The sequence below is a fragment of the Carettochelys insculpta genome, chromosome 11 (genome assembly GCF_033958435.1).
Source record: "Carettochelys insculpta isolate YL-2023 chromosome 11, ASM3395843v1, whole genome shotgun sequence".
NCBI lineage: Eukaryota > Metazoa > Chordata > Testudines > Carettochelyidae > Carettochelys > Carettochelys insculpta.
Genome location: NC_134147.1, coordinates 49671211 through 49698824, shown reverse-complemented (window position 1 = coordinate 49698824; position 27614 = coordinate 49671211). Strand labels below are relative to the sequence as shown.

The following is a 27614-nucleotide window of genomic DNA, read 5'->3' as shown; positions in this document are numbered from 1 at the left end:
TCGTGCGGGGGGCGGGAAAGAGCTGCCGGGGGCTGGCACGAGCCCGAGCGCTGCTGCCCCGCCCCGCCCCGCGGAGGGGCACAGGTGGGGGGCGGGGGCGGGGTGCTGCACGGGAACCGGCGGGCGGCGGGACGCGGCAGCTCCCCAGAGTCTCCGGGCCCCTGACGTCACAAGGCTGGGCGGAGCTGTGTACAGCCGAGTGCTGTTCCTCGCCATGGCAACGGCCACAGCGCGGGCGGGGCTGCCTCAGAGCGGATGCGCGGTACTGGCCGGGGGGGTCTGTGGGGCAGGGTGGGGGGGTGAGGGCGGTATGGGGGGTCAGTGGGGTCAGGGCGGTATAGAGGGGGTCTGTGGGGCAGGGTGGGGGGATGAGGGCGGCATGGGGGGTCAGTGGGGTCAGGGCGGTATAGAGGGGGTCTGTGGGGCAGGGTGGGGGGATGAGGGCGGTATGGGGGGTCAGTGGGGTCAGGGCGGTATAGAGGGGGTCTGTGGGGCAGGGTGGGGGGATGAGGGCGGTATGGGGGGTCAGTGGGGTCAGGGCGGTATAGAGGGGGTCTGTGGGGCAGGGTGGGGGGGTGAGGGCGGCATGGGGGGGCAGTGGGGTCAGGGCGGTATAGAGGGGGTCTGTGGGGCAGGGTGGGGGGATGAGGGCGGTATGGGGGGTCAGTGGGGTCAGGGCGGTATAGAGGGGGTCTGTGAGGCAGGGTGGGGGGATGAGGGCGGTATGGGGGGTCAGTGGGGTCAGGGCGGTATAGAGGGGGTCTGTGGGGCAGGGTGGGGGGATGAGGGCGGCATGGGGGGTCAGTGGGGTCAGGGCGGTATAGAGGGGGTCTGTGGGGCAGGGTGGGGGGATGAGGGCGGCATGGGGGGTCAGTGGGGTCAGGGCGGTATAGAGGGGGTCTGTGGGGCAGGGTGGGGGGATGAGGGCGGCATGGGGGGTCAGCGGGGTCAGGGCGCTATAGAGGGGGTCTGGGGGTCAGCATGGGGGATGAGGGCGGCATGGGGGGTCAGCGGGGTCAGGGCGGTATCGAGGGGGTCTGTGGGTCAGCGTGGGGGGATGAGGGCGGCATGGGGGGTCAGTGGGGTCAGGGCGGTATAGAGGGGGTCTGTGGGGCAGGGTGGGGGGATGAGGGCGGTATGGGGGGTCAGCGGGGTCAGGGCGGTATAGAGGGGGTCTGTGGGGCAGGGTGGGGGGATGAGGGCGGTATGGGGGGTCAGCGGGGTCAGGGCGGTATCGAGGGGGTCTGTGGGTCAGCGTGGGGGGATGAGGGCGGCATGGAGGGTCAGTGGGGTCAGGGCGGTATAGAGGGGGTCTGTGGGGCAGGGTGGGGGGATGAGGGCGGTATGGGGGGTCAGTGGGGTCAGGGCGGTATAGAGGGGGTCTGTGGGTCAGGGTGGGGGGATGAGGGCGGCATGGAGGGTCAGTGGGGTCAGGGCGGTATAGAGGGGGTCTGTGGGGCAGGGTGGGGGATGAGGGCGGCATGGGGGGTCAGTGGGGTCAGGGCGCTATAGAGAGGGTCTGTGGGGCAGGGTGGGGGGATGAGGGCGGCATGGGGGGTCAGCGGGGTCAGGGCGGTATCGAGGGGGTCTGTGGGTCAGCGTGGGGGGATGAGGGCGGCATGGGGGGTCAGTGGGGTCAGGGCGGTATAGAGGGGGTCTGTGGGTCAGGGTGGGGGGATGAGGGCGGCATGCGGGGTCAGTGGGGTCAGGGCGGTATCGAGGGGGTCTGTGGGGCAGGGTGGGGGGATGAGGGCGGTATGCGGGCTCAGTGGGGTCAGGGCGGTATAGAGGGGGTCTGTGGGGCAGGGAGGGGGGATGAGGGCGGCATGGGGGGTCAGTGGGGTCAGGGCGGTATAGAGGTGGTCTGTGGGGCAGGGTGGGGGGATGAGGGCGGTATGGGGGGTCAGTGGGGTCAGGGCGGTATAGAGGGGGTCTGTGGGGCAGGGTGGGGGGATGAGGGCGGTATGGGGGGTCAGCGGGGTCAGGGCGGTATCGAGGGGGTCTGTGGGTCAGCGTGGGGGGATGAGGGCGGCATGGAGGGTCAGTGGGGTCAGGGCGGTATAGAGGGGGTCTGTGGGGCAGGGTGGGGGGATGAGGGCGGTATGGGGGGTCAGTGGGGTCAGGGCGGTATAGAGGGGGTCTGTGGGTCAGGGTGGGGGGATGAGGGCGGCATGGAGGGTCAGTGGGGTCAGGGCGGTATAGAGGGGGTCTGTGAGGCAGGGTGGGGGGATGAGGGCGGCATGGAGGGTCAGTGGGGTCAGGGCGGTATAGAGGGGGTCTGTGGAGCAGGGTGGGGGGATGAGGGCGGCATGGGGGGGTCAGTGGGGTCAGGGCGGTATAGAGGGGGTCTGTGGGTCAGGGTGGGGGGATGAGGGCGGTATGGGGGGTCAGTGTGGTCAGGGCGGTATAGAGGGGGTCTGTGGGGCGGGGTGGGGGGATGAGGGCGGTATGGGGGGTCCGTGTGGTCAGGGCGGTATAGAGGGGGTCTGTGGGGCGGGGTGGGGGGATGAGGGCGGTATGGGGGGTCAGTGTGGTCAGGGCGGTATAGAGGGGGTCTGTGGGGCGGGGTGGGGGGATGAGGGCGGTATGGGGGGTCCGTGTGGTCAGGGCGGTATAGAGGGGGTCTGTGGGGCGGGGTGGGGGGGTGAGGGCGGCACGGGGGGTCAGTGGGGTCAGGGCGGTATCGAGGGGGTCTGTGGGGCAGGGTGGGGGGATGAGGGCGGTATGGGGGGTCAGTGGGGTCAGGGCGGTATCGAGGGGGTCTGTGAGGCAGGGTGGGGGGATGAGGGCGGTATGGGGGGTCAGTGGGGTCAGGGCGGTATAGAGGGGGTCTGTGGGGCAGGGTGGGGGGATGAGGGCAGTATGGGGGGTCAGTGTGGTCGGCGGTATAGAGGGTGTCTGTGGGGCAGGGTGGGGGAATGAGGGCTGTATGGGGGGTCAGTGTGGTCAGGGAGGTATGGAGGGGGTCTGTGGGGCAGGGTGGGGGGGTGAGGGCAGTATAGGGGTCAGTGTGGTCAGGGCGGTATAGAGGGGGTCTGTGGATTAGGGTGGGGGAATGAGGGCGGTGTGGGGGGTCAGTGGGGTCAGGGCGGAAAAGAGGGTTCTGTGGGGCAGGGTGGGGGAATGAGGGCGGTATGGAGGGTCACTGGGGTCAGGGAGGTATAGAGGGTTCTGTGGGGCAGGGTGGGGGGATGAGGGCTGTATGGGGGGTCAGTGTGGTCAGGGAGGTATAGAGGGGGTCTGTGGATTAGGGTGGGGGAATGAGGGCGGTGTGGGGGGTCAGTGGGGTCAGGGCGGAAAAGAGGGTTCTGTGGGGCAGGGTGGGGGAATGAGGGCGGTATGGGGGGTCACTGGGGTCAGGGAGGTATAGAGGGTTCTGTGGGGCAGGGTGGGGGGATGAGGGCTGTATGGGGGGTCAGTGTGGTCAGGGAGGTATGGAGGGGGTCTGTGGGGCAGGGTGGGGGGGTGAGGGCAGTATAGGGGTCAGTGTGGTCAGGGCGGTATAGAGGGGGTCTGTGGATTAGGGTGGGGGAATGAGGGCGGTGTGGGGGGTCAGTGGGGTCAGGGCGGAAAAGAGGGTTCTGTGGGGCAGGGTGGGGGAATGAGGGCGGTATGGGGGGTCACTGGGGTCAGGGAGGTATAGAGGGTTCTGTGGGGCAGGGTGGGGGGATGAGGGCTGTATGGGGGGTCAGTGTGGTCAGGGAGGTATGGAGGGGGTCTGTGGGGCAGGGTGGGGGGGTGAGGGCAGTATAGGGGTCAGTGTGGTCAGGGCGGTATAGAGGGGGTCTGTGGATTAGGGTGGGGGAATGAGGGCGGTGTGGGGGGTCAGTGGGGTCAGGGCGGAAAAGAGGGTTCTGTGGGGCAGGGTGGGGGAATGAGGGCGGTATGGGGGGTCACTGGGGTCAGGGAGGTATAGAGGGTTCTGTGGGGCAGGGTGGGGGGATGAGGGCGGTGTGGGGGGTCAGTGGGTCAGGGCGGTATAGAAGGGTTCTGTGGGGCAGGGTTTCTGGGCACAGCTCGAGGGATCAAAGCTGCCCACTCAGAGCCCACCTAGGATTTCCTCCTGCCAAGGCTAACCCCCCACCCCCTCAAGGGTACTCCCGCCAGCCCCCTGGCCCGCCAGAGGCCCCCCAGACAAGCCCACCGAGCTCCCAGCCGCTGGGCCCGCTCAGGCCGAGCCCCTGAGGAGTGAAGAGCAAAGAGCGCCCCGGCCTGTGCCCCTCTTCCAGCTTTTCCTGTGCGGAAGGAGTGTTCCCGGCTTCTCCCCCAGCTCTTGGCTCCGCACCGGAGCCGGCGGGTCGCTGTGGCGCTGCCGTGGGGCGCAGCCCAGGAGCAAGTCCCACATGTGCGATCGGTACAGGCCGTCTCAGCCATCCCCGGCGGGAGAGGCCCTCCCGCCGCCCGTTGCGAGCTCCTCGCGCAGATCCAGCGCTGGCATCCAGAGCAGCCTCCGAACGAGGCACGGGCAGGCAAGTGGCACGCACGGATCCCGGCCTCCGCAGCGTTACTCCCACACCTCGCACCCCCACCCCAGCACACTGCCTCTACCACGGACACACAAATCCAGGCGTCCGCAGCGTTCCTCCCACACCTCGCACCCCCACCCCAGCACACTGCCTCTACCACGGACACACAAATCCAGGCATCCGCAGCGTTCCTCCCACACCTCGCACCCCCACCCCAGCACACTGCCTCTACCACGGACACACAAATCCAGGCGTCCGCAGCGTTCCTCCCACACCTCGCACCCCACCCCAGCACACTGCCTCTACCACGGACACACAAATCCAGGCGTCCGCAGCGTTCCTCCCACACCTCGCACCCCACCCCAGCACACTGCCTCTACCACGGACACACAAATCCAGGCGTCCGCAGTGTTCCTCCCACACCTCGCACCCCCACCCCAGCACACTGCCTCTACCACGGACACACAAATCCAGGCGTCCGCAGCGTTCCTCCCACACCTCGCACCCCACCCCAGCACACTGCCTCTACCACGGACACACAAATCCAGGCGTCCGCAGCGTTCCTCCAACACCTCGCACCCCCACCCCAGCACACTGCCTCTACCACGGACACACAAATCCAGGCGTCCGCAGCGTTCCTCCCACACCTCGCACCCCACCCCAGCACACTGCCTCTACCACGGACACACAAATCCAGGCGTCCGCAGCGTTCCTCCCACACCTCGCACCCCACCCCAGCACACTGCCTCTACCACGGACACACAAATCCAGGCGTCCGCAGCGTTCCTCCCACACCTCGCACCCCCACCCCAGCACACTGCCTCTACCACGGACACACAAATCCAGGCGTCCGCAGCGTTCCTCCCACACCTCGCACCCCCACCCCAGCACACTGCCTCTACCACGGACACACAAATCCAGGCGTCCGCAGCGTTCCTCCCACACCTCGCACCCCCACCCCAGCACACTGCCTCTACCACGGACACACAAATCCAGGCGTCCGCAGCGTTCCTCCCACACCTCGCACCCCCACGCCAGCACACTGCCTCTACCACGGACACACAAATCCAGGCGTCCGCAGCGTTCCTCCCACACCTCGCACCCCACCCCAGCACACTGCCTCTACCACGGACACACAAATCCAGGCGTCCGCAGCGTTCCTCCCACACCTCGCACCCCACCCCAGCACACTGCCTCTACCACGGACACACAAATCCAGGCGTCCGCAGCGTTCCTCCCACACCTCGCACCCCCACCCCAGCACACTGCCTCTACCACGGACACACAAATCCAGGCGTCCGCAGCGTTCCTCCCACACCTCGCACCCCCACCCCAGCACACTGCCTCTACCACGGACACACAAATCCAGGCGTCCGCAGCGTTCCTCCCACACCTCGCACCCCCACCCCAGCACACTGCCTCTACCACGGACACACAAATCCAGGCGTCCGCAGCGTTCCTCCCACACCTCGCACCCCCACCCCAGCACACTGCCTCTACCACGGACACACAAATCCAGGCGTCCGCAGCGTTCCTCCCACACCTCGCACCCCCACCCCAGCACACTGCCTCTACCACGGACACACAAATCCAGGCGTCCGCAGCGTTCCTCCCACACCTCGCACCCCCACCCCAGCACACTGCCTCTACCACGGACACACAAATCCAGGCGTCCGCAGCGTTCCTCCCACACCTCGCACCCCCACCCCAGCACACTGCCTCTACCACGGACACACAAATCCAGGCGTCCGCAGCGTTCCTCCCACACCTCGCACCCCCACCCCAGCACACTGCCTCTACCACGGACACACAAATCCAGGCGTCCGCAGCGTTCCTCCCACACCTCGCACCCCCACCCCAGCACACTGCCTCTACCACGGACACACAAATCCAGGCGTCCGCAGCGTTCCTCCCACACCTCGCACCCCCACCCCAGCACACTGCCTCTACCACGGACACACAAATCCAGGCGTCCGCAGCGTTCCTCCCACACCTCGCACCCCCACCCCAGCACACTGCCTCTACCACGGACACACAAATCCAGGCGTCCGCAGCGTTCCTCCCACACCTCGCACCCCCACCCCAGCACACTGCCTCTACCACGGACACACAAATCCAGGCGTCCGCAGCGTTCCTCCCACACCTCGCACCCCCACCCCAGCACACTGCCTCTACCACGGACACACAAATCCAGGCGTCCGCAGCGTTCCTCCCACACCTCGCACCCCCACCCGAGCACACTGCCTCTACCACGGACACACAAATCCAGGCGTCCGCAGCGTTCCTCCCACACCTCGCACCCCCACCCCAGCACACTGCCTCTACCACGGACACACAAATCCAGGCGTCCGCAGCATTCCTTCCACACCTCGCACCCCCACCCCAGCACACTGCCTCTACCACGGACACACAAATCCAGGCGTCCGCAGCGTTCCTCCCACACCTCGCACCCCCACCCCAGCACACTGCCTCTACCACGGACACACAAATCCAGGCGTCCGCAGCGTTCCTTCCACACCTCGCACCCCCACCCCAGCACACTGCCTCTACCACGGACACACAAATCCAGGCGTCCGCAGCGTTCCTCCCACACCTCGCACCCCCACCCCAGCACACTGCCTCTACCACGGACACACAAATCCAGGCGTCCGCAGCGTTCCTTCCACACCTCGCACCCCCACCCCAGCACACTGCCTCTACCACGGACACACAACTCCAGGCGTCCGCAGCGTTCCTCCCACACCTCGCACCCCCACCCCAGCACACTGCCTCTACCACGGACACACAAATCCAGGCGTTCGCAGCGTTCCTCCCACACCTCGCACCCCCACCCCAGCACACTGCCTCTACCACGGACACACAAATCCAGGCGTCCGCAGCGTTCCTTCCACACCTCGCACCCCCACCCCAGCACACTGCCTCTACCACGGACACACAAATCCAGGCGTCCGCAGCGTTCCTCCCACACCTCGCACCCCCACCCCAGCACACTGCCTCTACCACGGACACACAAATCCAGGCGTCCGCAGCGTTCCTCCCACACCTCGCACCCCCACCCCAGCACACTGCCTCTACCACGGACACACAAATCCAGGCGTCCGCAGCGTTCCTCCCACACCTCGCACCCCCACCCCAGCACACTGCCTCTACCACGGACACACAAATCCAGGCGTCCGCAGCGTTCCTCCCACACGTCGCACCCCCACCCCAGCACACTGCCTCTACCACGGACACACAAATCCAGGCGTCCGCAGCGTTCCTCCCACACCTCGCACCCCCACCCCAGCACACTGCCTCTACCACGGACACACAAATCCAGGCGTCCGCAGCGTTCCTCCCACACCTCGCACCCCCACCCCAGCACACTGCCTCTACCACGGACACACAAATCCAGGCGTCCGCAGCGTTCCTTCCACACCTCGCACCCCCACCCCCAGCACACTGCCTCTACCACGGACACACAAATCCAGGCGTCCGCAGCGTTCCTCCCACACTTCGCACCCCCACCCCAGCACACTGCCTCTACCACGGACACACAAATCCAGGCGTCCGCAGCGTTCCTTCCACACCTCGCACCCCCACCCCCAGCACACTGCCTCTACCACGGACACACAAATCCAGGCGTCCGCAGCGTTCCTTCCACACCTCGCACCCCCACCCCCAGCACACTGCCTCTACCACGGACACACAAATCCAGGCGTCCGCAGCGTTCCTTCCACACCTCGCACCCCCACCCCAGCACACTGCCTCTACCACGGACACACAAATCCAGGCGTCCGCAGCGTTCCTCCCACACCTCGCACCCCCACCCCAGCACACTGCCTCTACCACGGACACACAAATCCAGGCGTCCGCAGCGTTCCTCCCACACCTCGCACCCCCACCCCAGCACACTGCCTCTACCACGGACACACAAATCCAGGCGTCCGCAGCGTTCCTCCCACACCTCGCACCCCCACCCCAGCACACTGCCTCTACCACGGACACACAAATCCAGGCGTCCGCAGCGTTCCTCCCACACCTCGCACCCCCACCCCAGCACACTGCCTCTACCACGGACACACAAATCCAGGCGTCCGCAGCGTTCCTCCCACACCTCGCACCCTCACCCCAGCACACTGCCTCTACCACGGACACACAAATCCAGGCGTCCGCAGCGTTCCTTCCACACCTCGCACCCCCACCCCAGCACACTGCCTCTACCACGGACACACAAATCCAGGCGTCCGCAGCGTTCCTTCCACACCTCGCACCCCCACCCCAGCACACTGCCTCTACCACGGACACACAAATCCAGGCGTCCGCAGCGTTCCTCCCACACGTCGCACCCCCACCCCAGCACACTGCCTCTACCACGGACACACAAATCCAGGCGTCCGCAGCGTTCCTTCCACAGCTCGCACCCCCACCCCAGCACACTGCCTCTACCACGGACACACAAATCCAGGCGTCCGCAGCGTTCCTCCCACACCTCGCACCCCCACCCCAGCACACTGCCTCTACCACGGACACACAAATCCAGGCGTCCGCAGCGTTCCTCCCACACCTCGCACCCCCACCCCAGCACACTGCCTCTACCACGGACACACAAATCCAGGCGTCCGCAGCGTTCCTCCCACACCTCGCACCCCCACCCCAGCACACTGCCTCTACCACGGACACACAAATCCAGGCGTCCGCAGCGTTCCTTCCACAGCTCGCACCCCCACCCCCAGCACACTGCCTCTACCACGGACACACAAATCCAGGCGTCCGCAGCGTTCCTCCCACACCTCGCACCCCCACCCCAGCACACTGCCTCTACCACGGACACACAAATCCAGGCGTCCGCAGCGTTCCTTCCACACCTCGCACCCCCACCCCCAGCACACTGCCTCTACCACGGACACACAAATCCAGGCGTCCGCAGCGTTCCTTCCACACCTCGCACCCCCACCCCAGCACACTGCCTCTACCACGGACACACAAATCCAGGCGTCCGCAGCGTTCCTTCCACACCTCGCACCCCCACCCCAGCACACTGCCTCTACCACGGACACACAAATCCAGGCACAGCACACGGGGTCTGTGGGGCGGGGGTCAGTGGGGACCAGGCCAGTCTGGGGGGAGGACTCTGTCGGGCAGGGGTTGGTTGGGATTGGGCCAGTCTGTTGGGTGGGAGGACCGGGGTGATATAAAGGGCCGAGGCTGGGGTGTTGGGGTGCACTGGGGTAATATGGGTGTGTCGGAGGGGCAGGGGGTATAGAAGGATGGGGAGTCTGTTGGGTGGGAGGATTGGGGTGATACCTCTAGGGCCGGGGCTGGGACGTTGGGGTGCACTGGGGTGATGTGGGGGTGTCTGGGGGCAGGGGGTATAGAAGGATGGGGAGTCTGTTGGGTGGGAGGATTGGGGTGATACCTCTAGGGCCGGGGCTGGGAGATTGGGGTGCACTGGGGTAATATGGGGGTGTCTGAGGGGCAGGGGGTATAGAAGGATGGGGAGTCTGTTGGGTGGGAGGATTGGGGTGATACCTCTAGGGCCGGGGCTGGGGCATTGGGGTGCACTGGGGCGATACAGGGGTGTCACGGGAGCAGGGGTTGGTATGGATCAGGGCATTGGAGAGTATGGCTGTTGGGGTGAGGGTGTGGGGTGATATGGGGGGATATCTCCGCTGTGGGTCAGAGTGCAGATGAGTGGGGCTGGGGTGACAGCATGGGGGAGCAGAGTGGGGTTCCTGGCTGGTGGCACTGGGTGACCCAGGGGCTGGGCCAGGAGGCCCCACACGCTCTGGCCTGTGGCAGCCCCGGCCAGGGCTGGGAGGCTGCAAAGTCTGCCTGGCCCCTCCCCACTAGTCCCATGCCTGCCTGCCTGCCTGCGCGTGGCCCTGGCTGGGACAGCAGGAGGGCTGGAAGGGTGCAGGGGGGGCTCTGGCTAGATGGGGCCATCTTTGATCCTGGGGGAGTTCAGCAAGGCTCCTGGGCACTTGCGCTTGCGTCTGACTGAGGCACCCAGGTTCTCCTTGTCCTCTCAGGTGGCTGGGAGCTGAGCCATGCTGACAGAGCTGGCCCCACCAAGGGGCAGTGCAAAGAGCTCCGGGCCCCATGCGTCCCCAGGTGAGGGGCTGCCCGGGGGCTCTACCTACACCTCTGGCGCACTGTGATGACGCGCTGGCCTGGGAGGTAAATGCCGCCCCCACCCACCCAGCAAGGTCCCAGGTGGAGGCTGCCAGAGGCAGCAGCAGCCCGTGAGAGCCTGGGACTCAGGGTGCAGCTGTTCTGACGCTGCCTCCCTCTGGCTGGCTGGTCTTGGGCAAAGCCCTGCCTTTCTGCGCGCCTCATTTCCTCAGCTGGAGAAAGCCAGGGCCCGGTCAGGAGCTCTGAGCAGGCGCGTGGAGCCAGCCAAGTGTAGGGGCACTGCCAGCCCTCCACAGCCCCGCTGTGTGGGAGGTGCCAGGGAGGGAGGGAGAGCTGGTCCCCCAGGCCTCCTGGCACTAGCCCAGCCAGGCTGCTTGCACAGTCTGAGGGGCTGTCGGAACTGGGCCCGGAACTCTTCCCACTCTGGCAGCCACTGCCTGAGAGCGCCTTTGGCTGGAGATGGGGTGTTAGATCCCCCCAAGATGGTGGCTCAGCCAGTGGAGGCTGCTCTGGGCTCCATGCCCCATGGCCAGTTCCTCACAGGGGCCTAGCCATGACCCCCGGCTCTCCTGGCTGAATGTAGGTGGCAAGGGGAAGGCTGAAGGAGAGGAAGCCGCTGTGGCAGAGAAGGCAGCTCTGCTCCCTGCCCACCGCAAGGGCCCTAAGAGGCAGCTGCAGAAAGGTAGGAGCCCTCCCATTGACACTGGACATCCCTTCTCAGTGCCTCCGTCCCAGGCTTTGGGGCCCCTCACCAACTTGTCTAGGTCCTGTTGGGTGGCCCGGTGGGCAGGCCAAGGCACAGGGGCTCGCTGCAGAAGCATGCAGGGGCTGGCCCCAGTCCCTGGCTCGGTCCCTCGCCCCAGTCCCAGAGCGCCCCAGCCTGCTCTTGCCACGCAGCCCACTGCAGAGCCCCGACTGCCCATCTTGGGGTCTGTTCACTGGGCCATCACTTCCCCAGAGCTGGACACACGGCTTCCTGTCTATTGACGCTGCCAGGCAGCGGAGCCCCCTCAGGGCCCTGCCTGCACTAGGAGCAGCCACAGAAAGCAGCGTGCCATGGTGAGGGCCCCCAGCACAGCCTGGCAGGTGGTGCAGGTCTGGAGGAGCTGACGCTGGGCTGTTCTTTTCAGTGCTCACAGCCCCTGCCAGTGACGGGCACCTCAGGCGCAGCAGCGGCTGCCACCCCCTCCACCCAGAGCGCCTCAGGCAGGCTAGGCTGCAGGTGGAGAGAGCTGTCAAGGTGAGAGGCTGCCCGCTCCAGCCCTCCCCTCCTCCTGCCCTGCCTGCCACTCCCCGGGGCCCTGTGTCTCACCTCGCCCCATAATCCCCACCCCTGGGATCCCTCCCCAGGGGTGCTCCCCCCAGCAAGGTCTCCAGACCTTAGTCCCTTTCACATGCCCTGGGCCCCCACGCCTCCTCCCAACCTCAGTGCACCCCAAAGTCCCAGCCCCGGCCCAAGAGGTATCACCCCAATCCTCCCACCCAAAGACTCCCCATCCTTCTATACCCCCTGCTCCCAGACACCCCCATATCACCCCGGCGCACCCCAACGTCCCCAACCTCTCAAGTCCTCCCAGCAGGAGGCCTTACACGTCCCAGCTGCCCCCAGCCCTGGCCCCTCCTGGGGCTCTGTCTACTGCTGCAGAGCTGTGCTAAGGGAGCCGGGGCCCAGCCGCTCCTCAGCTCCCTCCCCACACCCCCAGCAAAGGAAGATCTTTTTGCTGCATGGCCCGTACCCTGTGATCCGGAGTCTGCTGCGGAGCCGGGGCTGGGTGGAGAAGAAGGTTCCCAAGATGGCACACCGAGGGGAGCAGATGTCCAATGGCCCTGAGGAGGACAACAGTGATGGTGTGGAGGAGGGTGAGAGATGGAGGGCCCCTCTCCTGGGCAGGTCCATGCTCAGGCCTCAGCAATTCAGGGGAGCATAGCTGAGAAGTGGGGGCAGTTGAGGGCCTGGGCCAATGGAAACTACCGGTAAACAGGCCTGCCTTGTTGTGGGGTGACTCCAGATTCTGAGATCCCCTTGGCCAGGTCCCCCTTTCTTGGGCCCAGTAGTCCCCTGGCCCAGCCAGATCCCCCAGTTCCCAAAAGCACCCTGGCAGGTCCCCCCAGTCCCACTTCCTGGGAGTGCCTCAGCCCCACCAGGTCCCCCAGCCTGGTCCCAAGAAGTTCCCTAGTCCCACCAAAGCCCTGGGGAGCGTGTGGGAGCCAAGATGTGAATGCTCAGCGGCTTGGGCCATGAGGTGCTGGGCCCATGGCCGTGCTGTCCTGGCCTCCTGCTGGCTCTTTCTCTTCCCAGAGGAGGACGGGGAGGAAGAGGAGGAGCAGGACGATGACCCTGATGGCACCTATGACCTCATGGTTAGTTTGGGGTGATGGGCTCAGGCTGCCCCCTCTCCTGGCACGCTCTAGCTCAGGGGGCAGGTCAGCCTCACAGGAGCCTCCACACGGGATATTCCTCTGAGAGCAGCGTGATCGGGCCCAGGGGGGTAGGGGGATGTATCTGGCGGGGGCAAACCACAGTGCACATGGGGGCAGGGCATGGGGTGTGCAGGTAGGCTTCGGGGGGCATTTGGGCTGGGCAGAGTGTGGGGCCTGATGGGGACAGGGCATGGAGTAGGCTGCAGGGGGTGCTCCATCTGGGTGAGAGTTGGGGGCAGGCAGGGGCAGTTCCCCTGAGCTTGCTGGTGCTGATGCTGGAGCCTTGGCCATGGGAGCTGAGGGCTGACACGGCCAGCAGCTGGACCCTGTGCTGCTGGCACAGGCCAGGCCTTTCTGCACTGCGGCAGTGCTGGGCACCCCTGCAGGCTGGTTGCTGAGAGGGCCTTGGGAGGCAGACCCGGCAGGGTGTCCTGAGGGCTTGCCCAGCCCCTCACAGCAGCCCCCCCCCACTGGCAGTCCCGGCTGGTTCGCAACCAAATGCCCTATTTCATCTGGACAAACCGGCGGGACGCCATTGACTGCCGCTTCCTGCGCAAGGAGCAGGTGATGAACCACTACGCCAAGGCAGGCTCCTTCACCACCAAGGTGAGCCCAGGGCTGCGGCCTCCGGGGCCGAGCAACCACCCAGCTAAGGGCTGACAAGCTGGGGTAGGGGGTGCTCAGGCTGAGCGAGCAGATGAGTGAGGAGCAGGGTGGAGCCCTGGCCTCATGCAGGGAGGAGGGTACCCGTATGTGGGTAAGGAGCGGGGTGGGTCCATGGCCCCATGTGAGGAGGCACTGTCACAGAGAGTCTGGGGGCCCCGGGCCCTGCACCCCCTCCACAGGCAGGCGGGACTCTCTCCGCAGGTGCAACAGAAGGTTTCTTAGCGGACGGGAACACAGAGCAGTACAGAGGTGTCAGTAAAGCAGCCAGACACTGTCAGCCCAATCCACTTTGGGGAGAGGAGGCCTTGAGGGGGGCCCCCAAGCTGGGGCCTTGCCCCGCCACTTTGTCTCTCTCCCCAGCCCAGGCTAACTGCTGTCCAATTCCCAGTTCCAATTCAAACCGACCAAGCCCCACGCCCCCACCGCTCCCGTCCTGTTCCCCAGGGAACAAAGGTGTCACCTGGGAGCTCATGTTACCTCTGCGCCCTGACGCTGCCTAGGGGAAAGGAACTTAGCGAGACTGCAGGGAACTCCAGGGCATCAGGAAGCGCTTGCCAGTGATCCAGGGGAGAAAAGCCCCACAGCCCCCCTGTGTCACAGGGGTTACCCACCTGACCCCAGTGGGCAAGGAGTGGAAAGGATCCATTGCCCCAGGTGGGGAGGGGGGTACCACGTGACCCCAGTGGGTGAGGAGCGAGATGGATTCCTGGCCCCATGTAGGGAGCAGGGTACCCACATCACCCCAGTGGGCATTGGTCCCCAGATGTGCCTGGAAAGACAGAGCTCTATTCTCTCCCAGGTGGGGCTGTGTCTGAACCTGCGGAACCTGCCTTGGTTTGACCAGGCCGACGCTGACACCTTCTTCCCCCGCTGCTACCGGCTGGGTGCTGAAGATGAGAAGCACGCCTTCATCGGTGAGTGCTGCCCTGTACTCTCAGCACCTTGTCCACGGGAGGCAGGGGGCTGCCCCTGGTGATGGGGGAGTGGGAGGATCCTGGCTGGCCCCGGGAAGCCAGAGAGCTGCCCTGGGTGATGGGAGCTGTAATATGATGGGGTTTCTGGGTACAGCTGAGGGACCAAACCAGGGTAAAATTGGTTAAAACCGGGCCACTCACAGCCCCAGGCTGGGATTTCCTTCTCACTGAGGCAAATCCAGCCAGCCCCACACGTACCTCTGCCAGCCCCATGGCCAGCCAGAGGCCACACAAGCAAACCTGCCGACTGCCCAGCTGCTCTCCCGGCCCCGTCCAGCAGCCCCCTACTCGTGAGAGGTTCTTAAAACCTATTTCACCAATTCCACACAGATTCACCCAGAGTCAGGTCACTATTTACTTGGATCTTACCCAAATCACCATGTGGTGCCTGTCCTTCAGATCTAAAACCTAAAGGGTTATTAGCAGGGAAGGCAAGGCCAGGGCTAGAGAGAAGCACGGTTATAGCGGTACTCAGCTGACATCGATTACAGCTACTGGCACAGCCCGCGATGTTTGGGCTGGGGAGGAGATCCCCGCCTCCCTTTTTGTACTCCTGGCTCTAAACCATCTGTAATGCAGCTACAGAGCCAACGTGCGTAACTTCGCATACGAACACAGCACAGACATACAAGTGACACAAACAGACTCAGAGCATCGCCAGCCTTCACTGGGCGCGTCGCTTGGGCCACCTAGCACGTGGCTTCCAATTCCAATGGAACATCCAGTAATGTCACGCAGGCTCCTGGCCGGCCCTGGAAGGCAGAGGGCTGCCCCTGCTGCTGAGGGGGATGCTCCCGGCTGGCCCTGGAAGGCAGAGGGCTGCCCCTGCTGCTGAGGGGGATGCTCCCGGCTGGCCCTGGAAGGCAGAGGGCTGCCCCGGTGATGGTAGGAGGAATCCTGGCTGGTCCTGGCGAGGCAGAGGGCTGCCCCTGGTGATGGGTGTGTGTGTCCCAGCTGGCCTCAGGAAGGCAGAGGGCTTCCCATGGTGATGGTGGGGAGGATCTTTGCTGGCCCCGGGAAGCAGAGGAAAGCTCCCAGTGACGGCGGGGTCCCAGCTGGCCCCGGGAAGCAGAGGAAATCTCCCAGTGACGGGGGGGTCCCAGCTGGCCCCGGGAAGCAGAGGAAATCTCCCAGTGACGGGGGGGTCCCAGCTGGCCCCGGGAAGCAGAGGAAAGCTCCCAGTGACGGGGGGGGTCCCAGCTGGCCCCGGGAAGCAGAGGAAAGCTCCCAGTGATGGGGGGGTCCCAGCTGGCCCCGGGAAGCAGAGGAAAGCTCCCAGTGACGGGGGGGGTCCCAGCTGGCCCCGGGAAGCAGAGGAAAGCTCCCAGTGACGGGGGGGTCCCAGCTGGCCCCGGGAAGCAGAGGAAAGCTCCCAGTGATGGGGGGGTCCCAGCTGGCCCCGGGAAGCAGAGGAAAGCTCCCAGTGACGGGGGGGTCCCAGCTGGCCCCGGGAAGCAGAGGAAAGCTCCCAGTGACGGGGGGGTCCCAGCTGGCCCCGGGAAGCAGAGGAAATCTCCCAGTGATGGGGGGGTCCCAGCTGGCCCCGGGAAGCAGAGGAAAGCTCCCAGTGACGGGGGGGGTCCCAGCTGGCCCCGGGAAGCAGAGGAAAGCTCCCAGTGACGGGGGGGTCCCAGCTGGCCCCGGGAAGCAGAGGAAATCTCCCAGTGATGGGGGGGTCCCAGCTGGCCCCGGGAAGCAGAGGAAAGCTCCCAGTGACGGGGGGGTCCCAGCTGGCCCCGGGAAGCAGAGGAAAGCTCCCAGTGACGGGGGGGTCCCAGCTGGCCCCGGGAAGCAGAGGAAAGCTCCCAGTGACGGGGGGGTCCCAGCTGGCCCCGGGAAGCAGAGGAAATCTCCCAGTGATGGGGGGGTCCCAGCTGGCCCCGGGAAGCAGAGGAAAGCTCCCAGTGACGGGGGGGTCCCAGCTGGCCCCGGGAAGCAGAGGAAAGCTCCCAGTGACGGGGGGGTCCCAGCTGGCCCCGGGAAGCAGAGGAAAGCTCCCAGTGACGGGGGGGTCCCAGCTGGCCCCGGGAAGCAGAGGAAAGCTCCCAGTGACGGGGGGGTCCCAGCTGGCCCCGGGAAGCAGAGGAAAGCTCCCAGTGATGGGGGTCTCCCCATCTTCCCCAAGGGCCCATTCTGCAAACTGAGCTATTTAGCTGTCGGTGCAGCCTCCTTTGCCCCTGGCTTGGCTTCCCCCATCTTAGTCAGCCCCTGTGCTCCTGCCTCGGGCAGAGGCCTTGGCACTAGGTGGTGAGACTGTATCTTGCAGAGGATTTCCGGCTCACTGCAGCCCGCAGCATCCTCAAGGTGGTGGTGAAACGGTACCAGAGCTCAGCTGCCCGGGAGATGGCAGAGGCGTCCTGCACACAGGGGCCCCCCACTGCAGACGATCGCTGTCCTGGAGGTAGGTGCGGGGCAGGAGAGCTGAGCCAGCAGCGATGAACGAGTCAGAGTGCTGCTGCTGGTGCCAGGGGCTTTGCTCTCTGTGGCAGAGGATGACAGCCCTGTCTAGCATCCACGGAGGCAGCCCCTGCTCGGGCTCCGCTGCCACAGTCCCCTGCACTGCCCCATGCCCTCCACCACCACAGTCTCCACCTTCGTCACCATCTCCACCACCACCACCCCTCCACTGCCATGGCCACCGTTGCAACCCCAGTCCCCACTGCCACCATCCCTACAGTCTTCACTACTGCCAACATCCCCACCACCCTGCCACAGCCCCACTACCACTTTCGTCTGCTCATGTGGTCCCCACTGCTGCTGGACTGGGTTGTGCTCACAGACAGCACCTTGGGATGTTCCTCAGGGTGCTGACCACGCCACAGGCACCCACCTGGTGAGTTTTGTGAATGTCTGACAAAGGGAGAACTCGTCTTTCTTACCTCTGTCGGTGGGACTGCAGCAGATAGGGTTGGAGCCAGACAGTGGGTTGTGTCATGTGTCTTGGAGAGAGGCTGGGGGTGTGCATTTGAGAGCAGCGGTCAGTGAGTTTCTGCTATAGAGAGGTATTAATCTGGCCATCGTTGAGAGCCCAGAACTGTGCTGTTTGTGTGCATCATCAGACAGGGGCCCTTTCGCAGTCGGGCGCCAGGACTCCCAGCACTCAAATTTCAACTGCAAGCCCAGAGCCAATACTTGTACCTCCGCCTGTAAAACTGAGCCAAGCGTGGGCGCGTGAAGAGCAGACTTACTGGCTCAGAAGCTCTCAGGAGCACCCCCACTACCACCCCACCCCCACCCTTACCACTGCCCCTGTCCGCACTGCCTTCCCACCCCCACCCTTACCACTGCCACTGTCCGCATTACCTCCCCACCCCCACCCTTACCACTGCCCCTGTCCGCACTGCCTTCCCACCCCCACCCTCACCACTGCCCCTGTCCGCACTGCCTTCCCACCCCCACCCTTACCACTGTCACTGTCCGCATTACCTCCCCACCCCCACCCTTACCACTGCCCCTGTCTGCACTGCCTTCCCACCCCCACCCTCACCACTGCCCCTGTCCGCACTGCCTTCCCACCCCCACCCTTACCACTGCCCCTGTCCGCACTGCATCCCCACCCCCACCCTTACCACTGCCACTGTCTGCACTGCCTCCCCACCCCCACCCTTACCACTGCCACTGTCTGCACTGCCTCCCCACCCCCACCCTTACCACTGCCACTGTCTGCATTACCTCCCCACCCCCACCCTTACCACTGCCCCTGTCCGCACTGCCTTCCCACCCCCACCCTTACCACTGCCACTGTCCGCACTGCATCCCTACCCCCACCCTTACCACTGCCCCTGTCTGCACTGCCTTCCCACCCCCACCCTTACCACTGCCACTGTCCGCACTGCCTTCCCACCCCCACCCTTACCACTGCCACTGTCCGCACTGCCTTCCCACCCCCACCCTTACCACTGCCACTGTCCGCACTGCATCCCCACCCCCACCCTTACCACTGCCACTGTCCGCACTGCATCCCCACCCCCACCCTTACCACTGCCCCTGTCCGCACTGCCTCCCCACCCCCACCCTTACCACTGCCCCTGTCCGCACTACCTCCCCACCCCCACCCTTACCACTGCCCCTGTCCGCACTGCCTTCCCACCCCCACCCTTACCACTGCCCCTGTCCGCACTGCCTTCCCACCCCCACCCTTACCACTGCCCCGTCCGCACTGCCTTCCCACCCCCACCCTTACCACTGCCACTGTCCGCACTGCATCCCCACCCCCACCCTTACCACTGCCCCTGTCCGCACTGCATCCCCACCCCCACCCTTACCACTGCCCCTGTCCGCACTGCATCCCCACCCCCACCCTTACCACTGCCCCTGTCCGCACTGCCTTCCCACCCCCACCCTTACCACTGCCCCTGTCCGCACTGCCTTCCCACCCCCACCCTTACCACTGCCCCTGTCCGCACTGCCTTCCCACCCCCACCCTTACCACTGCCACTGTCCGCACTGCATCCCCACCGCCACCCTTACCACTGCCCCGTCCGCACTGCCTTCCCACCCCCACCCTTACCACTGCCACTGTCCGCATTACCTCCCCACCCCCACCCTCACCACTGCCCCTGTCCGCACTGCCTTCCCACCCCCACCCTTACCACTGCCACTGTCTGCACTGCATCCCCACCCCCACCCTTACCACTGCCACTGTCTGCACTGCCTCCCCACCCCCACCCTTACCACTGCCACTGTCTGCATTGCCTCCCCACCCCCACCCTTACCACTGCCCGTCTGCACTGCATCCCCACCCCCAACCTTACCAATGCCACTGTCTGCACTGCCTTCCCACCGCCACCCTTACCACTGCCACTGTCTGCACTGCCTCCCCACCCCCACCCTTACCACTGCCACTGTCCGCACTGCCTTCCCACCCCTAACCTTACCAATGCCACTGTCTGCACTGCCTTCCCACCCCCACCCTTACCACTGCCCCGTCCGCACTGCCTTCCCACCCCCACCCCTACCACTGCCACTGTCTGCACTGCCTCCCCACCCCCAACCTTACCACTGCCACTGTCTGCACTGCCTCCCCACCCCCAACCTTACCAATGTCACTGTCTGCACTGCCTTCCCACCCCCACCCGTACCACTGCCACTGTCCGCACTGCCTTCCCACCCCCAACCTTACCAATGCCACTGTCTGCACTGCCTTCCCACCCCCACCCTTACCACTGCCCCGTCCGCACTGCCTTCCCACCCCCACCCTTACCACTGCCACTGTCCGCACTGCATCCCTACCCCCAACCTTACCACTGCCACTGTCTGCACTGCCTTCCCACCCCCACCCTTACCACTGCCACTGTCTGCACTGCCTCCCCACCCCCAACCTTACCACTGCCACTGTCTGCACTGCCTCCCCACCCCCAACCTTACCAATGCCACTGTCTGCACTGCCTTCCCACCCCCACCCTTACCACTGCCCCGTCCGCACTGCCTTCCCACCCCCACCCTTACCACTGCCACTGTCCACACTGCATCCCTACCCCCAACCTTACCACTGCCACTGTCTGCACTGCCTTCCCACCCCCACCCTTACCACTGCCCCGTCCGCACTGCCTTCCCACCCCCACCCTTACCACTGCCACTGTCTGCACTGCCTCCCCACCCCCAACCTTACCACTGCCACTGTCTGCACTGCCTCCCCACCCCCAACCTTACCAATGTCACTGTCTGCACTGCCTTCCCACCCCCACCCGTACCACTGCCACTGTCTGCACTGCATGCCCACCCCCACCCTTACCACTGCCACTATCTGCACTGCCTCCCCACCCCCACCCTTACCACTGCCACTGTCTGCATTGCCACCCCACCCCCACCCTTACCACTGCCCCTGTCCGCACTGCCTCCCCACCCCCAACCTTACCACTGCCACTGTCTGCATTGCCTCCCCACCCCCACCCTTACCACTGCCCCTGTCCGCACTGCCTTCCCACCCCCATCCTTACCACTGCCACTGTCTGCACTGCATCCCCACCCCCAACCTTACCAATGCCACTGTCTGCACTGCCACCCACCCCCACCCTTACCACTGTCTGCACTGCCTCCCCACCCCCACCCTTACCACTGCCACTGTCTGCACTGCCTCCCCCACACACCCTTACCACTGCCACTGTCTGCACTGCCTCCCCCCCACACCCTTACCAAGGCCACTGTCCATACTGCCAATAACCCCGCCACCCCCACCCCCACCAATTGTGCTTTCGCTTTCCTGTTTACTGCCCAGCATTCTCCAGCCGTATGTTTATACTCCTCCTTAGTCAACTGTCCACGTTTCCATTTCATATACACATCCTTTGAGTTTAAGCTGACTGAGGATTTCCCTGGTAAGCCAAGCTGGTTGCCTATCACATTTGCATTTCTTACTATGCAGTGGGATGGTTTGTTCCTGTGCCTTCGGTAAGCCTTCTTTCCAATACTGCCAGTTCTCTTGAGCACTTGAACTGCAGCTGCAAGGGCTGTGAAGAGGAGCAAGAAGGGTTTCTACAGGCATGTGAACAATAAACAGGTTATCAGAGAAGGTGTGGGGCCGTTACTGGAGGAGGGAGGTAACCTAGTGACAGGTGATGAAAGAAAAGCTGAAGTACTCAATGCTTTTTTTGCCTCAGTCTTTATGGACAAGGTCAGTTCCTACACTATGGTGCTAGACAATGCAGTATGGGAAGGTGGAGGGCAGCCATCTGTGGGGAAGGAACAAGTGATGAGTTATCTAGAAAATCTAGATGTACGCAGATCCGTGGGTCTGGATTTAATGCACCCCAGGGTACTGAGGGAATTGGCAGATGTCATTGTTGAGCCTTTGGCCATTACCCTTGAAGACTCTTGGAGATCGCACATGACTGGAAGAAGGCAAACGTAGTGCCCATCTTTAAAAAAGGAAAGAAGGACAATCCAGGGGACTATAGACCCGTCAGCCTTACCTCAATCCCTGGGAAAATAATGGAGGGAATCCCCAAGGAATCCATTTTGGAGCACTTGGAAGAGGGGAAAGAGATCAAAAGTAGCCAACGTGGATTCACCAGGGGCAAGTCCTGCCTGACCAATCTGATTAGCTTCTATGATGAGGTAACAGGCTCTGTGGACATGGGGAAGTCAGTGGGTGTGATATACCTTGACTTCAGCAAGGCTTTTGATACGGTCTCCCACACCATTCTTGTCCATAAGTTAAGGAAATATGGATTGGATCCATGGACTATAAAAGCTTGAAGGTCAGGCCCAACAGGTAGTGGTCAATGGCTCAATATCTGGATGGCGGTCTGTTTCAAGTGGAGTGCCGCAAGGCTCAGTTCTGGGGCCGGTGTTATTCAACATCGTTATTAATGACCTGGATGAGGGACTGGGTTGCACCCTCAGCAAGTTTGCGGATGACACAAAACTAGGGGGAGAGGTAGATATGCTGGAGGATAGAGAGAGAATCCAGAGGGACCTGGATAAATTGGAGGGCTGGGCCAAAAGAAATCTGATGCGGTTCAATAAGGAGAAGTGTAGAGTCCTGCACCTGGGGCGGAAGAATCCCAAGCATTGTTACAGGCTGGGGACCGACTGGCTCAGCAGCAGTACAATGGAAAGGGACCTAGGGGTTATGGTGGATGAAGGGCTGGATATAAGTAAACAGTGTGGCCTTGTAGCCAAGAAGGCTAACGGCATACTAGGGTGCATTAGGAGGAGCATTTTGAGCAGATCTAGAAAAGTAGCTATTCCTCTTTATTCGGCACTGGTGAGGCTACATCTGGAATATTGTGTCCAGTTTTGGGCCCCCCAGTATAAAAAGGATGTGGATTTGCTGGAGCAGGTTCAGCAAAGGGCAACAAAAATGATTAAGGGTCTGGAGCACAAGACCTATGAGGAGAGGCTGAGGGATTTGGGCTTGTTTAGTTTACAGAAGAGAAGACTGAGGGGTGATTTAATAGCAGCCTTCAACTTCCTGAAGGGAGGTTCTAAAGAGGAGGGTGAGAAACTGTTCAGTGGTGTCAGATGGCAGAACAAGGAGGAATGGTCTGAAGCTGAAGAGGGGCAGGTGTAGGTTAGATATTAGGAAAAACTACTTCACCAGGCGGGTGGTGAAGCACTGGAATGTGTTGCCTAGAGAGGTGGTGGATTCTCCATCCCTCGAGGTTTTTAAGTCCCGACTGGACAAGGTCCTGGCTGGGATGACTTAGTGGGGGTTGATCCTGCTTGAGGCAGGGGCTGGACTAGAGACCTCCTGAGGTCCCTTCCAGCCCAGGGATTCTGTGATTGCCACTGCCACTGTCTCCACCCCCACCAACACCACCACTGTCCACACTGCCACTGTTCCCCCTGGTCCCACCATTGCTGCTGCTGTCCCTTCCACCAGCACCCCCCGCACCACCAATGTCCCCACCTGCACGTCCCTTGGAGTGAGTGTCCTGCCCCGTGAGCCTATGGCTGCCCCCCACGGGGCCCAACATTTTATTATTGCCAGCGAGTTGGCTGGCTCCCACCACCCTCACCACTGTGCCTGCAGCTCACTCCCTCTGCCCTGCAGCGTGCCCACAGGGTGCAGGTGGAAAGAAGGGCAGCCCCCTGCCCCCACAGCTCATCCAGATGGCCCTGCAAGTCTGCGAGGAGCACCTGAACAGCCTGATGCACCAGGACATTGACAGGGAGCCTGAGTCCCCTCTGTCTGCACTAGGGGGGCGCTGCGGCGACTTCCTGCATGCCTGCTACCAGGTGGTTCAGTAAGTGCTGCTGGGCCTGTGCCTGGGGGGAACTTCTCTGCCCTGCGGTGCGGGGGGCGGGAGAACTCACCTGCCCTGCGGTGCCCGGGGGGCGGGGGGGATCTCACCTGCCCTGCGGTGCCCGGGGGGGAAAATCTCGCCTGCCCTGCGGTGCCCGGCGGGGGGGGGGAATCTCACCTGCCCTGCGGTGCCCGGGGGGGGGCGGGAATCTCGCCTGCCCTGCGGTGCCGGGCGGGAGCCGGGGTACCGTGCTCTGAGCTGGGCTGTCTGACGGCAGTGAAGAAGCGCTCCTGGACGCACTGGATTCCCACGTGGCGCAGTGCGAGAGCTCCCTGCAGCGCCTGGCCGAGGTGCTCCCACAGCTGGAGATGGAGGGGGACCACAACATCTGGATTGTGAAGCCGGGGGCCAAGTCGCGGGGTCGAGGTAAGGCCCAGGCCTGGCCCCGTGGGAGACGGGGACAGGGGTGGGGACGGGCCCACTTCCCCTGCGAAAGTCAGGGAGTTGCTGGAGCTGCCTGGCCAAGGCAGCCTCCTCCTGCCCCCACCTACCCGCACGTAGCTGCAGGGAGGCGCTGGGGCCTGGCCCAAGGCTCTGGTGAAGCTGTCGCTGTGACATTGCCTGAGGCAGCCCCCCCCGCCTCCCCTGCACCTGAGCAGCCAGTGGGGGACCGAGGGGTCTGTGCTTGGCTGTGGGGCTGCAGCTTGGCAGCGGGGGGCGGCCTGGAGCAGCGAGAACGGACCCCTGACCCCCCCCCGCGTGCCGCTGCCTCGCCCCAGGGATCATTTGCATGGCCCGGCTGGAGGAGATACTGAGGCTGGCGGACCGTGACCCCGCGCTGGGGAAGGACGGGAAGTGGGTGGTGCAGAAGTACATCGAGCGGCCCCTGCTCATCCACGGCACCAAGTTCGACCTGCGCCAGTGGTTCCTGGTGACGGACTGGAACCCGCTCACCATCTGGTTCTACCGTGCCAGCTACCTCCGCTTCTGCACGCAGCCCTTCTCCCTGCGCAGCCTGGACGCGTGAGTGCCTGGGGCGCGGGCCTGGCCAGTGGCACTGCCGGGCTGGGCCCCCAACCCGCTTTTCTCCCTCCCAGCACCATCCACTTGTGCAACAACTCCATCCAGAGGCGCTACGCGAACGCGCAGAGCCGCCACCCCTGCCTGCCTGCCGACAACATGTGGTCCTCAGAGCAGTTCCAGGCCCACCTGCGGCAGGCGGGGGCGGCGGGGGCCTGGGCGGAGGTGATCATCCCCGGGATGAAGGCGGCCATCATCCACGCCATGCAGAGCTCGCAGGACGTGGTGGAGTTCCGCAGCAGCAGCTTCGAGCTCTACGGGGCCGACTTCATGTTCGGGGAGAATTGCCAGCCCTGGCTGCTGGAGATCAACGCCAGCCCCACCATGGCAGCCTCCACAGCCGTGACCAGCCGCCTGTGCGCCAGCGTGCAGGAGGACACGCTCCGGGTGGTCATCGACCACAAGCGGGACCGCAGCTGCCCCACCGGTGCCTTCGAGCTCATCTACAAACAGGTGAGTCCCCAGCAGCCCCATGTGGAGCTGGGAGGGGACCCAGCCAGCGCACCGGGGAGCCCAGCCCCGCAGAGGCGAGAGGGGGACCCAGGCAGCGCCCTGGAGAGCCCAGCCCCGCAGAGGCGAGAGGGGACCCAGGCAGCGCCCCGGAGAGCCCAGCCCCGCAGAGGCGAGAGGGGACCCAGGCAGTGGAGCCCAGCCCCGCAGAGGCAGGAGGGGACCCAGGCAGCGCCCCAGGGAGCCCAGCCCCGCAGAGGCAGCAGTGCCAGTGAATTCAGGCTCAGGGAGGGGTTGCCCTGGTCCCAGCGTGGAGGGGCAGGGGGCCGCCAGCAGGGGCTGATGTGGCTGCAGTGTCGGAACCTCTCCCTGGACCTCTTGTGCAGAGCCGCCTTGAGGGCCGGGCCCCAGTGCCGGTGCGCCAAAGGGGGCTCTCTCCCCTGGGGTCGGTGCTGCTCCCCAGGCCTCAGCGGGCGCTGTGCTGGTGCAGAGCCCTGCGCCTTCCCCGAACACACCGTCAGGCTGAGGGCAAGCGCTGCCTGTGTGGCTGTGCCCAGCACGAGGGGGTTTCTCTGCCCACCTCTTCCCCCGTCAGGGCCACAGGCTCTGCCCTGACTGCTCCCTGCCTTCTCCCCCAGGCGGCTGTCGATGTGCCCCAGTATGTAGGAATAAGCCTTGTGGTGGAAGGATCCACTGTCAAAAAGCCACGGCCTCCAACCCACAGACTCCCCCCTGGTGGCAGTGCCCGCCCCAGCCCACAGCTCCCAGCAGCACTCACCCAGAGCTCCCCGCGCAGGCCCAGGACTCCAGCACTCAGCAGGGCTGCCAGGCCCCCAGCACCAGTGAGCGGCAAGGAGAACAGGGCCAGCAAGCTGGGGGCAGCTGGCAGGGCCTCCGCTGCAGCCGGCACCCAGCTGAAGCTGCCCAGCAAGCCGCGGCCAGAGCCAGAGCCAGAGCCAGAGCCAGAGCCAGAGCCGGGCAAGAAGAGGCTGCTTGAGCTGCAAAACACGGAGGCCTCTCCTGTGGAAGACAGGCTGGTGCCACTGGGCCGGCCCCAGCTTTGCCTGCAGTGCAGTGCCCGAGTGCCAGCGCCCGGCCCCGGGGGCTGCTCCCAGCTCCACCGCCAGCTGGGCAGGGCCCAGGGCCCCAAGGGGCAGCAGTGGAGAACAGCTCGGGAGCTGCCGTTGCACGTGCGGGATGTGTGCGACTTGCCGCTGGCCAGTGGGCGCGCTGCCCCCCGCAGCTCAGACCCACGCGCCAGAGTGCCGGGGGGGCCGTGGCCAGGCTGCGCTGCTGGAGAGACCAGCAGCATGCCACGGGATGACGGGAAATGGCCCCCCACCCGGCCTCAGTGCCACAAGGTGGGGCCTTGTGAATGGCCACAGGCAGGAGGGAACAGAAGGAAGACATGATGGGCGGGTGATGGAGGGAGCAGCCTGGGGGCTGCTGGCAGTGCCAGTCCCCACAGGCAGCCAAGCCGGGGCTGGGGCCCTCCAATAAAGGGCTGGCGTGAAACTGTGGAGTCTGTGCCAGGGTAGGGACCACAGCCTTTGGCCTGGGGGGCAGCTGGCAAAGACGTGCAATGGTGGGGCAGCTCCCACTGCTCACCTGAGCCCCAGCCCGGGGCAGCCCCCTTTCCCCTTGCCTTTGGCATTGCCCTGTGTTGCCCTTCTGCACCTGCAGCCCAGCAGGAACCGACCTGCCGCTCTTGCCCCTCGGGGGCGGGGTGCCAGGGGCAGAGCCTAAGAGGCAGAGCCCCATGGCACACACAGGCTGCTGGGACAGTGGGGGCAGGGACATGCCCCCCCCCGCCCCCTCCCCAGCTGGAGGTGTGTTGCAGCACAGTCAGGGTTTGCACTTTGGTTCGGAGGCTCCCAAGAGCCAGCACTGAAAGGGGCCGGCCAGGAACCGGGGCGGGGGGGGGGGACGACACGGCCCACCTGAAAGGGGCCGGCCAGGAACGGGGGGGGGGGGGGGAGCACTGCCCGGGGGGGGGGTGCGGCCCACCTGAAAGGGGCCAGCCAGGAACCCGGGGGGGGGGGGGGGGAACGACACGGCCCACCTGAAAGGGGCTGGCCAGGAACGGGGAGGGGGGGGCACTGCCCGGGGGGGGGGGTGCGGCCCACCTGAAAGGGGCCAGCCAGGAACCCGGGGTGGGGGGGACGACACGGCCCACCTGAAAGGGGCTGGCCAGGAACGGGGAGGGGGGGGCACTGCCCGGGGGGGGGGTGCGGCCCACCTGAAAGGGGCCAGCCAGGAACCCGGGGGGGGGGGGGGGGGACGACACGGCCCACCTGAAAGGGGCTGGCCAGGAACGGGGGGGGGGGGGGCACTGCCCGGGGGGGGGGTGCGGCCCACCTGAAAGGGGCCAGCCAGGAACCCGGGGGGGGGCGGGGGACGACACGGCCCACCTGAAAGGGGCTGGCCAGGAACGGGGAGGGGGGGGCACTGCCCGGGGGGGGGTGCGGCCCACCTGAAAGGGGCCAGCCAGGAACCGGGGGGGGGGGGGGGGGGGACACGGCCTGTCTGAAAGGGGCCAGGCCAGACCCAGCCCGCAGTCCCCGGTTCCTGCCTTGCCTCTGCCTGTCTCTTTCCAGCCCAGGCCGCCGGAGCTGCGCCTGCTGCTTGGCATCTGCTGCCCAGCCGGAAAGCCCTGGGTTGGTTTGGCCCTGCTCCGTGTCCAGGAGCACACCTGGCAGCCCCATGCGCTCAGACTCTGCATGTGAAACCGTCCCCTGGGCGCTGAGTCCCCG

General features: G+C 65.1%; 2 protein-coding genes across 5 annotated transcripts; both read left to right on the top strand.

Moving 5' to 3' along the window:
* Nucleotides 1-239: 239 nt before the first annotated feature.
* Nucleotides 240-12515, top strand: LOC142018927 (uncharacterized). 2 transcript variants are annotated; one of them, XM_075005179.1, is made up of 5 exons: nucleotides 240-262; nucleotides 4230-4469; nucleotides 11164-11262; nucleotides 11711-11820; nucleotides 12284-12515. In XM_075005179.1, exons 1-5 carry the CDS (start codon nucleotides 256-258, stop codon nucleotides 12506-12508), a joined length of 681 nt encoding a protein of 226 aa, XP_074861280.1. In that variant the 5' UTR covers nucleotides 240-255; the 3' UTR covers nucleotides 12509-12515. The 2 variants fall into 2 exon arrangements, with proteins under 2 accessions (XP_074861280.1, XP_074861281.1); XM_075005180.1 differs by having other exon boundaries at nucleotides 259-262; nucleotides 4094-4469; nucleotides 12226-12515.
* Nucleotides 12516-12649: 134 nt separating this feature from the next.
* On the top strand, nucleotides 12650-26370 carry TTLL3 (tubulin tyrosine ligase like 3). 3 transcript variants are annotated; one of them, XM_075005176.1, is made up of 10 exons: nucleotides 12650-12941; nucleotides 13479-13607; nucleotides 14467-14581; nucleotides 15380-15526; nucleotides 16908-17042; nucleotides 23139-23331; nucleotides 23609-23757; nucleotides 24111-24354; nucleotides 24429-24864; nucleotides 25500-26370. In XM_075005176.1, exons 1-10 carry the CDS (start codon nucleotides 12819-12821, stop codon nucleotides 26271-26273), a joined length of 2445 nt encoding a protein of 814 aa, XP_074861277.1. In that variant the 5' UTR covers nucleotides 12650-12818; the 3' UTR covers nucleotides 26274-26370. The 3 variants fall into 3 exon arrangements, with proteins under 3 accessions (XP_074861277.1, XP_074861279.1, XP_074861278.1); XM_075005178.1 differs by having other exon boundaries at nucleotides 25658-26006; XM_075005177.1 differs by lacking the exon at nucleotides 15380-15526.
* Nucleotides 26371-27614: the final 1244 nt, after the last annotated feature.